This window comes from Enoplosus armatus, chromosome 21, assembly GCF_043641665.1.
Source record: "Enoplosus armatus isolate fEnoArm2 chromosome 21, fEnoArm2.hap1, whole genome shotgun sequence".
In the NCBI taxonomy this organism is placed as follows: Eukaryota; Metazoa; Chordata; class Actinopteri; order Centrarchiformes; family Enoplosidae; genus Enoplosus; species Enoplosus armatus.
The window spans coordinates 1742619-1759696 of NC_092200.1; the positions used below are offsets into that span (position 1 = coordinate 1742619).

The 17078-nt window shown below is 43.8% G+C and overlaps 1 protein-coding gene across 1 annotated transcript in view; it reads left to right on the plus strand.

Annotated features, from left to right (window-relative positions):
• The window catches only part of LOC139303967 (sodium channel protein type 5 subunit alpha-like), a 124192-nt gene that overhangs the window by 37650 nt on the left and 69464 nt on the right, over window positions 1-17078 (plus strand). The window contains exons 9-12 of the mRNA XM_070927784.1: window positions 14732-14873; window positions 15626-15823; window positions 16271-16453; window positions 16569-16826. Of these exons, the coding sequence (XP_070783885.1) occupies window positions 14732-14873; window positions 15626-15823; window positions 16271-16453; window positions 16569-16826 (781 nt within the window). The remainder of the gene's footprint in view (window positions 1-14731; window positions 14874-15625; window positions 15824-16270; window positions 16454-16568; window positions 16827-17078) is intronic.

Consider the following 17078-nt stretch of genomic DNA (forward strand, 5'->3'; position numbering starts at 1 on the left):
AGTTTTGAGATTTCCTTCAAAGCAAACTTTTGTTTCTGTTCAACTTACAGATAAACGTTTTCTTTATTAGAGCACGGTGCGTTCATGGACCCTGAAATGGCAGAAATGAGGGAAATGGCGGCAGAGTAACGTATCAAACCGGAGAGACGAACAATATGCAAACATGGACGTCAAACAGAATCGTGTGGTTGTTGTTTCTTGCAGAGTTACTTTAAACGCAACATGAACAAAGCATTCATACAAAAAGCATTTGTTTTTATGGTCGAAGCGTTTTCTCTCCACTGGAGCGGCCGACACACGTTGATACAAACTCAAATTCAATTGAAACGCTGTGTTTTCATCGCTAGCACGCTAATTTATACACCTGCGATAACCTCAAATCCCTTTCAGCCTCTGGCTCACGTACCTGCTGTTTTCAAGGAGAAATTCCTTCAGTGCCAAGAAGCTGTGCTCCCATTACAACAGGAAAACAACTCCAGTCTTTATTCGACCTGTAATGTGACAAGAAAATACAACTGAAAAGGTGGAGGTCTGGCTTTAATCATCATTGACCCAGCTTCCTCTCAGAAAGACTCTGCTGTCATCAGAGCAGTTAGCGAGAAATATGGCTCGACCCGACTCTGAGGAAATAGCTGCCGAGGGGGTTGATTTTCCTGGAATACACTGCGCCACATAGCTGATATTCATCATTCCATTAGCCTAGCATTCCCTGCTGGTGGTAGCCATGTCGATGCACTACCAACTGTGTGTGTGTGTGTGTGTGTTTTCCATTAAATTAGTTTAGCGTTCATTTCTGCTTGTTCCTTTTGTGTTTCCAGCTCTGTGTGTGTGTGTGTTTGTGTTTGTAAGCTTGGTTTCCTCTGCTGCTGGTAGCCGCCATGTTGATGCACCTCCGACTGTGTGTGTGTGTGTGTGTGTTGAACTTTAAATATGTGTTTGTGCACATGCCATAAAGGTCTCAGCACCCCCCCCCCCCCCCTTTCTGTTATAAATGGTTAAAACATTATGTTAAAAGCTGCACGGATCAATAACTCAACTACAATATTGAAAACATTTTTCAAAATGGGGCTTGATTTGTTGAGTGCGTGTGTGTGTGTGTGTGAGAGAGAGAGTGTGTGTGTGTGTGTGTGTGTGTGTGTGTGTGTGTGTGTGTGTGTGTGTGTGTGTGCGTGTTGTGGGTGTGTTTAGTTTGAGTTATGAGCTCTCTGGGAGGCTGTGAATGTGACATCTGTCCAATGTTCATCCAGAGGCACAAAAGAGGCTTCCTAAACCACCTAAACCTCAGTCCACAGGGAGATAACTGTGTGTGTGTGTGTGTGTGTGTGTGTGTGTGTGTGTGTGTGTGTGTGTGTGTGTGTGTTGATAATAGACAGGTCTAAAGCACTTGTGATCCTTTGTTTTTTTCCTCAGTGCTGAAACACCCGAAGAAAAAAGTATTATCCCACTTTATTTCTGCACAGTAGAACCGTTTGATCTGCTGTTGGATATAAAGCAGACATTTGTACTACTTCTTCTACTACAAGTACTCCTACAATACTGGTTTTACCACTATTACCACGGGTGTGTACTCCAGACGACGGCAAAACAAAAAAAGACCTGCAACTTGAGTTTGACCCCAATTACTTGTTAGGTTTGTGGTTTGAAGCCTCGAGTTTAGTATTTTGGCCGTCGCCATCTTGTTTTGGAACCAGAAGTGACCATCTGAGAACCCGAGGACGCTCTGCACGCCGACCTCCACCTGCGACCTGACTGCACCTGGCTGCTGGCTACGCCCAGAGAAGTCGCTGCTAACAAAGTTAGCTTGTAAATGCTCTTACAGTCGACTCCGAGAGTGTCTTTTAGTACAACCGACGACGCCGACAGGTCGCCGCGGGAGCGACTTGTCAATCACAAGGTAGCCCCGCCCTAAAGCAGACCCTGCTTTATCGCCCGTTTCACTCTGAATGGGACCATCATTTACTAAATGAACATCCTGCTGTATTGATGAAGACTTGAAACTAGAGACTGAGACCATAAACTCATGAGGAAAATGTTTACTGAGGTAATAAATCAAGTGAGAAGTCGGCTCATTTTCTCATTGACTTCTATACAATTTGACTTAATTTTGCAACCAGTGGAGTCGCCCCCTGCTGGCCAATAGAGAGAATGCAGATTTAAGGCACTTCTGCATTGGCTTTTCACTTGTCAGACCAGGAGGTTGCTGCTTGATCTCATCCTTTCTACGATTTGTGTTGCGCTGGAAGATGACATCACCAGTGTTAATCCTGGCTACAAAGCTCTGATTGGCTCAGTTGAAGTGAGCTACTACTGCTACTAGTACTACTTAACTGCAACTATTACTCCTACTAAAGCCAGGAAAGACTTAACCTGTCTTTTCTGTGTAATGTTCCGTTCCTGTGCTTCTTGAGGAAGAGTTTTCATAGTTATTTGGTGACAGGAAGGCGGAGGAGGATGAATAAGCTGGATCAAATTAAAAGTCAGCCACTCACTATGAGACCAACCCACTCTGGAGGGATAAAGTGAACTTTATTGATCCCTGAGGGCAGAATTAGACATAGAAATACAGAGGTGTAGGCTGAAGAACAAGGTGTTGGGGAACATAAATTAAAATATAATACCAAGGAAAATATGGTCTGCTGGGATGGAAGTTGACACACAGCCGCTTGAATATAAACTTTCTTAGAAGTGACCCCTTTTCTTCTGAGAGATGACCAACAACACAAACACAGAAGGACGAGTGACACCTGAACTGTACACAAATAAACTGTCAGTAAACGGCTGCATGTGAACGAACCGGCCCGAGGAAAAACAACATCAGAGTCGACACTCTGACCTTCTCTTCCTGCCTACGTCCAACTCCCCCAGACAGGATAATGTCGACCATCTTGATCATGACCCCCCCCCCCCCCCCCCCCCCGTATGTCATCTGTGCTGACGGACCAAACCCTCCCACCACACACACACACACACACACTGAATCATGGGTAACCAGAGGACAAATTAGAAAAGAGAGAAAGAGGAGCAGGAAGAGGAAATCTGATTTACTGTCTGATTTTGAACCATTAGTTGATTTAATTAAAACAAAGAAACCTAAAACCATAAGTGGAATAAAATCTGTACTTTATCTGTGATTCATTTCAAAATGAGTAGATTGTTTTTGGTTTTATCTCCTGACTTTTCTAAATCTCTGCCTCCACCTCAACACAACGAAGGTGTAATTAAACACTTCAATCAGGGGAGACTGAATCTGGAATCTAAAGGGGACTAAATCTGGATTGATAACAGTTTCTGGTTGCAGTTATTGTTGGAAGATTTGCAGTCCCAGATTTAATCCCACAAAACCTACCCAGACCAGCAAAATAGACCCAATTATAATTAGACTTGATCCAGAATGTGGCGTACCCGAACAGACCCCAATGAAGTGAGAACACCAACATTTGCAGCAGCACGATGACGACGACGACGATGATGATGATGATGACCTCAACAGTTTTCACTGGAGCTACTCGAACATGAAGACTGCGATCGTGGCACTAACAAGCACTATGTGAGAAAACAACAAACCTCACCAATGTCCCCTCTGGGCTTCCTTACCCCCCAGCCCTCGCCGTGTTGTTGTTAAAGTGTGAGTAAATAGTCCGGCTGCAGGAGAGGTGATACTGAGGTAAATTATGGAGTCAGCATGAAAGATTAAACACGACAGAGTCCACCCCGGAGACCGAGGAGGAAGTGGTCTCGGAGAAATGAATATTTATCGACAAGTGGCTTTATTGACACAGAATGAGTTGACAGTGTTGACACGTGGGAGCAGATGGTCACTGTGTGTGTGTGTGTGTGTGTGTGTGTGTGTGTGTGTGTGTGTGTGTGTGTGTGTGTGTGTGTGTGTGTGTGTGTGTGTGAGGTCTGATCGATATTGTCTCACGGCTGACGGAGCGATTTGACTGCAGACAGAGTGAAAGAGAGAAATACTGAGAAATGAAAGCAGCCTCGTGATGTGTCCATCTCAAGCTGACATGACGCTCCGTCACTCGACAGTCTGGACGGACGTCACCTCGCTGCACATTTCTACCTCAGTGACAGGAAGTGACAGGAAGTGATGTCAGAGTTAACCTTAAGCCCCCTGCTGCCTCTGGAGAGAGTGCTGTAGTTTAACTTATGGATGAGCACAGAAGTCAATATAAATTATAAGTGCAAGAAGCAAAAAGATGGACCAGGCTCAAGTCTCAAAACTGGGATTTAAAAGATTTAATTCATCGTCAAAGAGTTAAATCTGTTCCAATCAAGTCATTTCTATAATTTAGTCAACATTTTGAATCTGAAATACATTTTGGGTTACGTTTTGGATGATTCTGGACCTGCAACGTTTGGAGCATTTTCGTTTATTGTCTGTTGTTTGACAGAGAATGAAACATGAAGCCAATCCTGCGTTTTCCACCAAAACCTGTTGGTTTGAATTATTAGGACACATCTAATGTTGTTTTTTTACAACTTCTGTGAAACAAAACTGAGCCATGAGTATGTTTAATTATGCCAGTTACATCATAATGTGTTTGACGAATGCGCTTCCATTACATCGATTATTTATTACATGATGTCTTTAGGGACAAATGTAATTGCTCTCGCAGGTGTAAACACTGCTGCATGGTGCCATTTCCATTCAGCTTCTTGGATTCCATAATGTAAATACATGAAAAACAAAAGTAAAAAGGAGTCCCAGCCCTTAAAGTGAGGTGAAAACCAAAATAAGACAACAGGTCAAGGTCAAGAGAGACAGAAAACAAATGTGAGATGTATACATGGGAAGACGAAGAGAAGACGAGACACAGAGGGAGGGAAGTGAGTTCACCGTCATCTTCTAAGTTTCTCTGGAGTGAAAATATTGATCGACTGGCCGACACCCAGAGCTGATCTCAAACCCACGTCTTCAGTCCACGGTGGGCTCCTCGTCCTGCTGAGACGCCGTCCCCGACGCCCCCTCAGGCTCTATTTCTGTAGCGTCACATTATCCTCCCGTTATAAATCATTCGGACACAGCTGGTGAAATGAACATGACTTAGCACTCTGCGCTATTCTCGAGGAATGGCAGCAAGTGTCTGAATCAAAGCCAACGCCGCTTCTTCCCGTACCAGCACACATAGCTAAGTAATGAGCCACTCGAGAACTCGTTTCACAGCGATTTTACAACAGCCGAGAGCGGCGGCCAGGCTGCTGTCCTCCTCTGAAACCCACGTAGAGCAGCGAGGCTCTCCACCCGAGCTGAGGAAGCAAACAGCGTCCAAGTCGCAGGACGTTGAAGCTCTCCATTAAAAACAGCGACGGTCAAAGTCTACGATCGTTCGGTCTCAGAGCCGCTGTCACGTGGCTGACGTTCCACGCCAAACGCCATTCGCTGACGAAGACTGTGAGATGCGGTTGAGAGCTTCTGAGTTCAGATTCTGTTGTCACACTTACTGTTCCTCAAATTTAAGACGCTGAATTTAAATACCAGCACTTGACACTGACACAGAAAGTAGTACAAGTTGTACACACAAAAAGCCCCACCTCCCTCCACCCCTGCATCCACCTGTAGGCTCTGAGGCGACGCCAAACATCAACACTGAACATATTCCACCTTCGTTCCACGTGAGCTGGCTGGCTGAACTAAAAGCATTTAGGCTACAGGATGCTCTCAGACCCAAGGGCAACACACACACACACACACACACACACACTCACACACACTCACACTCACTACTGTACCTTGACTACGTCTGTGTGGCACTTTGGGTGTGTGCTATGTGCGTCAATTGATTCTACGGCTGGTGTTTGTATATAAGCCTAATTCTAATTCAGATCCAGTAAACCTTTCTGAATAAAATGAAGACGACGAGATACCAACATTTCTGTTCAAACCAAAACCATTAAAACTCTCAGTTGAAACCAGAGATTCTCCAGCGGGCAAGACACTGAACCCTAAAACCGAATGTCAGACCAGCTCCTTGCATGGAGGCTCGCTGCTGTGGGGATTGTAAAGCACTTTGGATAAAAGCGCTATGTACATGCGGCCATTTGCCATTTATTCAAACTGTGACATCAAAACTCATCTTACCTGCAAAGTTGTCATAGTAATAAACAACATTCAGACGATGGGATATTAAAACCTCCCACTGAAACCATGACATATAAACTTCAGCGAAGTCATTGATCACTGATGAAACTCTCAGACCGCAGGATATTAAAACTGCATGCAACGCTGAAGCTACACAGAAGGAGCTCGCAGACTCCGAGACAGCAAACTCTCCGCCGGAAACAACACGAGTGAAAGTCTTAAAGAAAACAGATTGGAGCCTGGGAAGCCTCTTAGCCTCTGATGTATGAGTTCGAAAAGGTTTTGTGGAGGATAAAGAGATTTAAAGCAGTCCAGAAAAGGTTAAGTGGCCTTTATTCCCTTTGGCTTTTCATTATACAAAGTTAAACTGTGCCTGACACATTTTTCCTCCCGACTAAAGAAATTCTCCTCAGCAACATTTAGACTTTGTGGCATGAAAAGCTCCCCACTGAAATAAATAGAACGCTGACATTTTCCATAATGACATGTGGACAAAGCTGTAAAATACTAAAAGCTAACTTTCCTGAAACACCGTGAACGCCACCAGAGGCTCGACTGAAACAAAGAGCTGTTAAATTGGAACAAATGTCAACGCAGTTGTTCATGTAGTTGATGTGCCGCCAGAACTTTCCATCGAAAACGTGACAAAGCATCAACACTTCTAACGTGTAGTTTGAATGTTTCAGGTCATTTAAAGGGAGCGGTTGTTTCTTTCTTTCTCTAAATGATGTGATGTAATAATGTGACTGAATTGATCAACCGAATACAACTGAGGCAGCGTCTCACTGTAAGGCTGAGACACCAGATGTACGCAGCTAGCGTTAGCGTGCTCTCGTCAGCGCTCCCCCTAGAGGCCGGAGGACTTCCATTGTGTTGACTGGATGTGCAGCGTTTTTCTGTTGCGTTTGTTTTTCGGGGGGGTTTCGTGTCTGTATTTATTTGCAGCGCGTTGGCTGTTACTGTATTTGTTTTGGAATTTGCAGCACGTTTCTCTGAATGGAAATGTTTTGGGCCGTTGCAGCACGTTTGCCCTTTTTCAGCCATCTTAATACAACCTGTTTCAACTTCAAACTTTACTTTTCAATCGCATGTTTGCCCCAATTTGTGCTGCCCGGGGCGACTTTGCACCTGTTCATGTCGGGTCATCTTTGCATCGACTGTACGTGCCATCTCACCCTCTCTAATATTAGCTTTGCGTTCACATCATCGGAGCACATCTTAACACTCAGTTTACTCAGACAACAACTATTTACGTCTAGCTAACACATGTAGTGATAATGCCATAAGCCTGTAAATCAAGGGAGTGAAATCTCAGCAAAAGCAGTCTGGGGTTGAAAGGGTTAAGATTAGACACAAGAATCTACTGGACGCCTCTTCAGACCAGAAGACTGTTAAACTGAATCCTTGAACTTCACGTTCTGCTGTGGTTTTAGTTTGTAACATGCCGACTCTGAACAGGAACGTTGATGAATGTTTTTCTTGGCTACTTTGAACAAGTCTATCAGGATCAGGCTGGTGTGAACACTCATCAGGAGACCAACAGAGTGTGTGTGTGTGTGTGTGTGTGTGTGTGTGTGTGTGTGTGTCCTTATAAGTGCTTGGTAATCAGGATGGTTTAGATGTTCTAATGATAAGACATTGGAGACGACTCTGTTATTAATGTGACCAAATGTGGTGATCAAAGTGCCACACACACACACACACACACACACACACACACACACACACACACACACACAGACCGTCCGGCTGTGATCAAAGCGTTGGTTCGTAGCCAGCCCGCTCTGTGCTGTGATGCTAACAGCTAGTCGACCCGCCTCGATAGTTTAGCTGCTATTTCAGGAGCTGCTGTGTCACTGATGAGACATTAAAACAGAATCAAAGCCGGAGGGATTTTCTCCGCCCGTCTCATGGAAACACTGAGAACGCCACACTGACCTTAAGTTAATGAAGACGACTTCAGAACTTCACCCAAAAATCCCTGAACCCTCCGTCCTGAGCTCTGATTCCTCTGGACGAGCACGAATAGTGACTGACCTCTGACCTCCGTGTTAAAGGTCACTGTAAAGAGGTCACTGTATGTGCTCTGGCCAACATGAGCGGTTGTGGGACAACAGTAAAACAAAGTGTCTTCCATCTGTTGGTCAGATCCATTGACTGTAGATAAAGATGGACGACATGACAGCACCCCAAAAGTGAAGCCAAAACGTCTCAATCGCCCCCCTGGTGGCTGGCTGCAGTATAGGTCATAAGCCCCGCCCCCTTCATGTTAGCTGATGGGCCAAACTAAAAAATCGTTTTCTGTCATTTCAGCTAGTTCTTATCACGCTGATGTTTGTTCAAGTGTTCATTTTTCTTTTAGTAAATTAGATTAGATTAGATTGGATCAAGAACTAAATTAGGTGAGATTATATTACATTAGATAGATTATTTTAGATTAGTTTCGGCTAAAATAGGACAAATTGAAATTGGATTTAATTAAATTGGATTACATCAGGCTAGGATAGATTAGCATAGACTAGATTGGATTAGAAACATTTAGACTATGTTAGGCTACTTTAAATTAGATTAGGCTAGGATAGATTAAAATAGACTAGGACAGACAAAATTGGGATAGACAGGAGAAGACTAGGCTAGGCTAGATTAGATTAGGCCAGGCTAAAATAGACATGGGTAGGTTAGACTAGAGACTAGTATGTGACAAGATTAGAATAATTTAGATGAAATTAGAATTAACAAGATTTGACCAGATGAGATTAGAATAAAATGGATTAGATATTTTCTTGTCTGTGTATCGACGGATTAAAGTACAAGCATGCGGCAGAGGTCGAAGGTCATATTCTGACCTCTGATCATGTGACCACGTGGGCACACGTCTTGTCACCTGGTAGATGATTAAATACAATAATTAGTTTTCATATTTTATGAACATTATTCAGACTATTGAGACACAGACGCTGATTCAAACCTGCGGTGTTGTTCAGTCGAGTCTTGACAAGGTGTGCTGAGTAACATGGAAAGTTCACACACACACACACACACACACACACACACACACACACACATACAAAACACAGTCCTTCCGTCTCCCAACAGAGATGGCACAGAACAATCTCCCCCGGCAACCAGCACTGTGATACAGTTGCTATAGCGATGCTGAGTACTCTCTTCCTCCCGGACTTGAGTTTACCTGAGTGTTATAATTAGAGGTGTGTGTGTGTGTGTGTGTGTGTGTGTGTGTGTGTGTGTGTGTGTGTGTGTGTGTGTGTGTGTGTGTGTTGGGGGGGGGCAGGAGGTCATAGGGAACAGAACTGAATGGCAGGGGGAACATGAAGTGAATACACACACACACACACACAGAAATCCCCAGGATACCTCCCAGAATAGCCCCAGCATGTTTGTTTGTCTTTGAATGAGTCTGTCTGCCTGTCTGCCTGCCTGTCTCTCTCTCTCTCTCTCTCAGTTTCTTGCTGTCTCTCTCTCCAAGTATTGAATCCTTTATGAAACCACAAGTATTGTAAATGTACTTTAAAGGCTCTAAAAACCTTTCGTCTCAATCACCCTCCTGTATGCCGTTTTGTTCATTTCACCTCTTTCTGTGATTTGTGCTTTTCCGTCACATGTTTCCATTCACCAATCAGGATTTAGCAACATTACGATGAAGCGGGACGTTTGTTTTTCTGAACTTTAACTGTGACTGTTGCTCATTTCATCCTGAATACTTTTTTACTTTAAACGAAGTTTTCAGTGGCTTCCAGTCGATGATGGACTTGCACTGTCTTCAGTATTGTTTGAGTTTTAAATGAGTGTGTTTGAATCTTTGAGGCACCATACTGTACCAGCAGTCTGTCAGGGGTGTTTTTCAGTGTGTGTGTGTGTGTGTGTGTGTGTGTGTGTGTGTGTGTGTGTGTAAGTGCCGGGCTGAGGGGCCCCCTTTAGTGAGAGTGGGGGGTCTGAAGTGGCGTCCCTCCATTAACACAGACAGAGGTGTGTGTGAGAGATAACTGCCGGCTCTCACACTCAGACACCTCACACACACACACACACACACACACACACACACACACACTCAGTCTGTTCCTGTCTGTGTTTTCCAAACCTCTCACACACTCTCTTTACGTCCTCAAGCCCCTTAAACACACACACACACACTCAGTCAACCCATCATACACACTTCACATCCACTCTCCCCACTCACATGCCACCATGTTGACTCACTTGCCATGAGATGGGTGGATAGAAGGAATAACACACACACACACACACACACACACACACACACACACACACTGAATGTGATGTGTGTGTGTGTGTGTGTGAGACGCAGTGGCCTTGCTCAGGGTTGGTGTCACTCTAACTGGCATCAAGATGACTGGTTAGTCATATTTCCTTGTGTGTGTGTGTGTGTGTGTGTGTGTGTGTGTGTGTGTGAGATGTGTTATCAGTGTGTCAATTTAAGCTGTAATGTTTGTAATATCAGCTGCTGTTACGTTACTGTAATATTTACAGTTTTTTTTTGTTATTCACTCACCATCGACTGTTGTTACTGTAATGTTCGTATCAGCAGCTCCATGAAATCAGCTGCCAGTTACCGTTTTTAACCGTGTTAACATTGATTACTGGTACCAAAGTGTTTGGACAAGCAGCTCCTCAGCTTTTCAAGATCACACGACACATTTTTACCTTAATGGCTGGATAAGACGCCCCCTGGTATCTTCCTGCTGGATTAAAACCTGTTTCTGATGATGTTCGGACGAGCAGATATTAGATTAACTGTACTGCAGGCATTATTAGCTCCACAGCATTCTGTCATTGGCTGATGTTTGAAGTATTTATTATGCAATTACTCTTGATTATTGTTGTCGTTACTGTAATGCTTGGATCAGCAGTTTTTTTCCTTTGGCTGGTTTCTTACCGTAATGTTTGGATGAGCCGTGCAGCGAGTTGGAACGTTTCATTGCATTAAAATTGATTGTTGTTACTGTAATGTTTGTGTAAACGGTTATCAGCTTGTTTTATTTTAAATTATTGGTTGTTTATCGCTGTTAGACTTTTACCATAGTTGTTACTGAGCAGCTAATGCATGGTAATGATACTTAGCATGTTGCTATCACATTAGCATCACCTACTGTGTCATTCTGCAGCTCCACAATGATCACTTTTACTGTGACACAAGCTAGGACCATGTTTTTTCACTGGTTGTTGGTTTCATAATGCAGATTCCAGTAGTTAGATGGAGACGTAAACTGCTGCTGCAGTTTAATGTTGAGTGCTGCTGTATATTGTATATTGTATTAAAAGCGTATATAAAGCTTTTGCTGTAAGATAAGATGGATGTTTGTGCCAAAGCTGCTCTTTATACGAAGTAAAACAAATAAACATAGCCGACATACATAGTTGCTACGTTATACATATATTAAAGTAGTAATAACAAGCAACGGAAATAAATGATTTCTTATTTATTAAAATAATTATCTGGTGTTGCCACAAAGCTTTTTGAAAGTGGATCAGATTCAGTAAATACATTTTCTAACATTAATGGCTGAAAAACTGCCACAGCCTCTCTCAGGTAGTTTTCACTGCAGGAAGATGACCGTGAGTCTTTGTGTGTTTTTATTACCACAGTCTAGTATTTGTTTCAGAGGCTGAGAAAAAGTTTTCATTTGTTGACGACATAAATGTTAATGTCTCATCATCTACTGATTTTAACATTTAACATAACATTTAACAAACTGCAGCTTTTTGAACTAACTTCATTATACAATTGTCAGTGTTTCTTATTAAATGCCGTACCATATACAGTAGATATATTGTAATAAAGAATGATTATTGATAATGTACAAATGTACAGTAACTGTCAGTATTTTAAAAGACAGTAACATCATTTCAATGTCAAATTAAAAACTGAACGTAACTGATTTTCCCCAAAATGTTCCGTCACATCCTTCCCTTATTATGTAAACCTTATATAATTTATTTATTTACACGTGTCCTTAATGAATTACCATTACCAGCTCCCACCTAATGCTGTGTAGTGAGGTGATAATAAATACAGGCAGGTTGGCCGGTAATGAGTCAGTGTGAGCCGCTGCTTAAAAGCATCCCAGCTGTTGCGGCGGCCCGGCGGGGGCGGCGCCAGCCAGGACGGGTCACCGCAGTGGGCTTGAGACTGCAGGGTTGTCGGTTTGAATCCCCAGATAGCGTCTGCAGAGCGGCAACCTTTTCTGTGACTCAGCATGAAACTCTCTGTGACTCAGAGCTCTGTTCAACCAGAGGTTTGTTCATGCTGATTCTGTTAATGTCATCCTCCTCTCCCTGCATCACAGCTCCTCCACTCACACAACACTTTACAAAACTACGCTTCGACACTTTCTTCACTTTCTGAACTGGACTTGAGTTACTTGGAGACGTCATGTCATTCAGGAATTGACTTTCCTTTTGGTAAACTGGACAAATTCTGTTTCAGTCAAATCTGCACATCAGATCTGTGTTGTATTATCTCCAGAAACCTCTAAACTGTAATGGACCTCAGTGCTGAATAGTTAGATGAACTTCCAGAATCCCACAAGAACCCAACCGACGAGTCGGCGCTCTTATGATTTACACTGAAGACTTCACAATTCATGAAGTAACAATGAAAAACTCACCAAAAACCGCAGGTAACGCTATCAGCTGTGAATAGATCTTTTGTTGTATGTTTGCATTTTCTTGTTTATCTGCCGTTTTGGCAACCTGTCGTCCTTCCTTCATCACGGTGGGTTCAGACAATTGCAGAAGCGGCACAAAATGTGTTTTATGTGGTGCAAACTGAACTACAGACATTTTTGAACTTATTCTGAGTCTTTATGAATCAACTTCACAAACGTACAGAGAAGAGAAGAAAATAACATTTTTTTTGTCCGATCCGGCACTTATATTTACCTAAATGTTGGTTAAATATGTATCTGACACACTGAAAGAACAGCTTCCACCTTATTTTTCATCAGTCAAGTCCTTTTTTATATGCAGTGGTGTTACAGGATGATGCTTCTTTTACCTCATACAATCTTTGGCAGAGCACAGACAGGCTTGCAGAGAGCAAGCCATCAAGTTACTCAAGGAATTAACGTTAATTAGTGACAGCTGATATGACCTACCGCCAGCGATGTTTGTCATTTTGACTGGTGAAAGCGACAGTCAGCGCCGGCTAAAAATAAGAAGCCACCAGCTGAATGTTTTGAACGCTGCTCTTTGCCAATAAGAGAGGAGAGATAACAGATTTGTTACCACCGGAGCTCAGCGAATCTGTGGATTTCACCAGTCAATCACATGTGCGACCAAATAATGTTTCACACTCACACACTCTAATTTTCATATGGAGCGACATGCTGGCAGTGTAGAGTCGGCAGCTCCAGCAGGCTGAGGTGAACAAACAGTTAAAGCAAAGAAAGCCGAGGTTGATTGGTTTTAATTTAGCCGACACTGATCCATTAGAATATGCCTGTATCCCTCATCATCGACGTCTCTCGTAAGGACTGAAGTCTGTGGAGAGTCTGAGCAGTCTGTCGGTGCATCCGGTGCTAACTAGCTACGGCTAACATCAGTGCAGTTGGTACATTGGTTGTTTGGGGGCGAGAGGACGCAGGCTGAGCAAAGTGTCTGCAGCGCTCGATAATAATGTGACGTGGTCCTTCACGAGGTCTAACACCTCACAGTCCTCATACTGAGCTCCTCCATCACACCTGTGCTCCACCTTTTCTCTCTAAAGTGTTGTACTGTGTTTGTCTTCAGGTTGTTTTATGTTGCTTGTTTATGCTATATTGATTATGTCCGTCCTCAACAATTGTTTTACTGCAAAGTTCCTAACTGACTAACAAGCGGAAAACTAAACGAGGAGTATCCGGTTAGAGGGAGGTAAAAGTCAGGTCACACTGCCACACATCAGATATTTAATCTGAATTGCCGACCTTCCTTAAACAATCATCGGCAGGTCAAAGGAATATTTTCAGGTGTCCTCCGACCTTTGACCTCCTTGCCGTTGGCTTCTAATAATGTTAGCTGAAGCTGTTTCCAGTCTGTCTGTCGCTGTAAGCTCATCATCTCAGCTGTAAACTGTAGCAGCCCCCCCGCTGACCGGCACGCCACCGATGGGACTGCTGTGTATCAGCCGATCAGATGTGACTGCGTGGGCGGCGATGAATGTGATAGGATATGAATGTGGAATATCAATTATGATGAATGCCGTCTCCGCGGTGACACGTGTGGGCGGGTCCCGGTCGCACGCCGATAACAAGCCTTCAGCCGTAAACACTGATGAGGAAACAGAGCCGGTGTTAGTGTCAGGAATAGATGGATGGATGGATGGAAAAAATAGATGATTATGATTGAAATGTCTCAGCTTTTCAAAATGTTCCCACACCCACTTTCTGTACAAACCTGTGGTGTTAGATTTTCAGAGAACAGTAGTTATAGTTATATAACCGCCCACCTCCTGATTCAAAATCCTTAAAACCATGTCCTCGAAATCCACTGGCCTCCAAGTTCAACACAATATGCAGATATTTCATGTGGCGACGGGAGAAAAACATTAACAGCTTTTGGTTTCGCAGCACATTCTGAGAGACAGTCGCACTTCACGAGGCCTGCTGTGTGTTTGTGTTGCAGAAAGTGTCCAGATGGGTTTGAGTGTCTGAAGACGGGAAGGAACCCCAACTACGGCTACACCAGCTTCGACACCTTCGGGTGGGCCTTTCTGTCCTTGTTTCGCCTGATGACACAAGACTACTGGGAAAATCTCTACCACCAGGTAACGTTTATGGGGGGGGGGCGTAGGTGTGGTTTGGGAAGTGAGGGGCTCACAGTGAAAACTAGAAAGTCTATGAAACATTTTAAATGCTCTATAAATTGCTTTATTATTAAAGCGCTTCGATCGTATCACATGATCTTCGTCTTTTTTCGAGCTCTTCAGTGATTTCTCACGCATGCGTCCATTAAAAGCTGCCGTTCAAAGTTAATTCTTGACCTTGGAAGGAATAGTTGAGTCTGTATAGTCTATTGAGTAGCTGTTCTGGAGCTTTCGGTCATATCACAAGATCAGAAGAAGCTGGGCAAACTCCATCCGCTGATGAAGATCATGCAATATGATCAAAAGCCCCAGGACAGCTGCTAAATGGACTTGGTGGTGAGATTGTTTCATGGATAGATAATGTAATATTGTTGTTCTTTAGTGCCTCATCTTTAACTGATGTTAAAGTCTCGTGTCTTTTTATGGCGATATTTATTGTAAATCGAAGTATGAATTGAAACCAAACAAAGTCCCCAGAAGACTTGTTGCTGCTCCCAAAGCTGATACCTGCGAGCTCATTGGTAATAATTAAAGGCAACCCTGATTTCAGCAGCTCAGCTCCTCTCTCGTCTGGATTTTGGCAGCTGGACAGTAAGAGTTTAAAGAGTTTTTAGTTTTAGTTTTTGTTCTCACCTTTGCATTTATGTGTCTTTAGGGACATTGTGTCTTTTGTTTCTGTTAACGTGTTGAAGTCTTTCTGGTTGTGCCTGCAGACGCTGCGTTCGGCCGGTAAGACCTACATGGTGTTTTTCGTGGTGGTGATCTTCCTGGGCTCCTTCTACCTGGTCAACCTCATCCTGGCCGTGGTCGCCATGGCGTACGAGGAGCAGAACCAGGCGACCATCGCCGAGGCCTGCCAGAAAGAGCGAGAGTTCCAGGTGGCCATGGAGAGGCTCAAGAAGGAGCAACAGGTAAACTGACTCAGGATAAGTTTGAACGTGTCTTGGCTTCCTACGCTGCTCCGGACCGGGATCTGATGATGGTCTGCTGCTCAGTTTTGTAATAAAATCGTCAGTGTCTCACAATAGGATGTAAAACTGTACAGCTACTGTAGAATTATCACAGGATTACTATGACTGTGTAGTCGATAGTGTTGTCATTAACCCTGGAAACTATACGATTGTAGTGTGTGGGAACATCATTACATCTGCCACGTTCCAGCGTAGAGAACTAAATAACTGAAAACGGTGTGCACTTACCTTCTGTTGTTCTTCATTCTTATTTATGAATTAATATGTATTAATACATGAATCATTGATATCAGTTGTAAATTCCTCTCTATTTTGTTTACTGGATCTTAAAGGAGTTTGTTGTGTTTTATCTGACTACCTTTAAACACACTATATCTCTTCCTCAAGGTCGCGGCCCAGAAAGTTCTTGACTCGGACTCGATCATGTCACCAGAGCTGTCACCGTTTGGTCTGCCATTGGACAGCATGGAGGAGCGGAGGCGGAGTCAAGCACTGATGGGAGTGGCCGATGTGGAGGCGAACCTATCAGAGGAAAAGCTGCTGCAGGTGGACATGACGGACGGGGGAAAGGTAAGGGAAGAAGAATCTGGATACGTGTCCTTTTATTTTGTTGGATAACATTAGTGATGCAGTCAATCTAACGTTTCCCAACACAAAAACCAACTTGTTCTACATTCTCCTCCAGCCCCTCCACCCCCTCCTTGCTCGCTCCTTCTCCACGAGGACACGGCGAAGCAGTCAGGTGTCCTCCATCTTCAACTTCCGTCTGAGGAGCCGGGGATCGGAGGGAGAGATGGCCGACGACGAGTACAGCGTCCCAGGTGACGTGGTCGAGGGCGTCGGGGGTCGAACCTACAGCGGTGGGACCTTCAGTGGCATCCTGCCCCACCCATGGCCCAAACGACGACCGAGCACCTACAGCACTGCCAGCAGGGGCTCCCAGGTGATTAGATTAAAGTGTTGGGGGGGTCAGAGGAGGTAAAATGATGTGGGACTGTTCAATGAGACGGCACGAGTAAAATTAGATGAAACAAGATAAAATGGCAAGAGATACGCTTTTGTCAGATGAGATGAGATGAGGTTGGATAGATGTTTTATAGAAGGGGACGACATGAGACATTTTGAGATGTAATGAGGTGAGAAATGACCCGTGAGGTATAATTCAGCAGACGGAGCTAAACAACCCAAACGTATT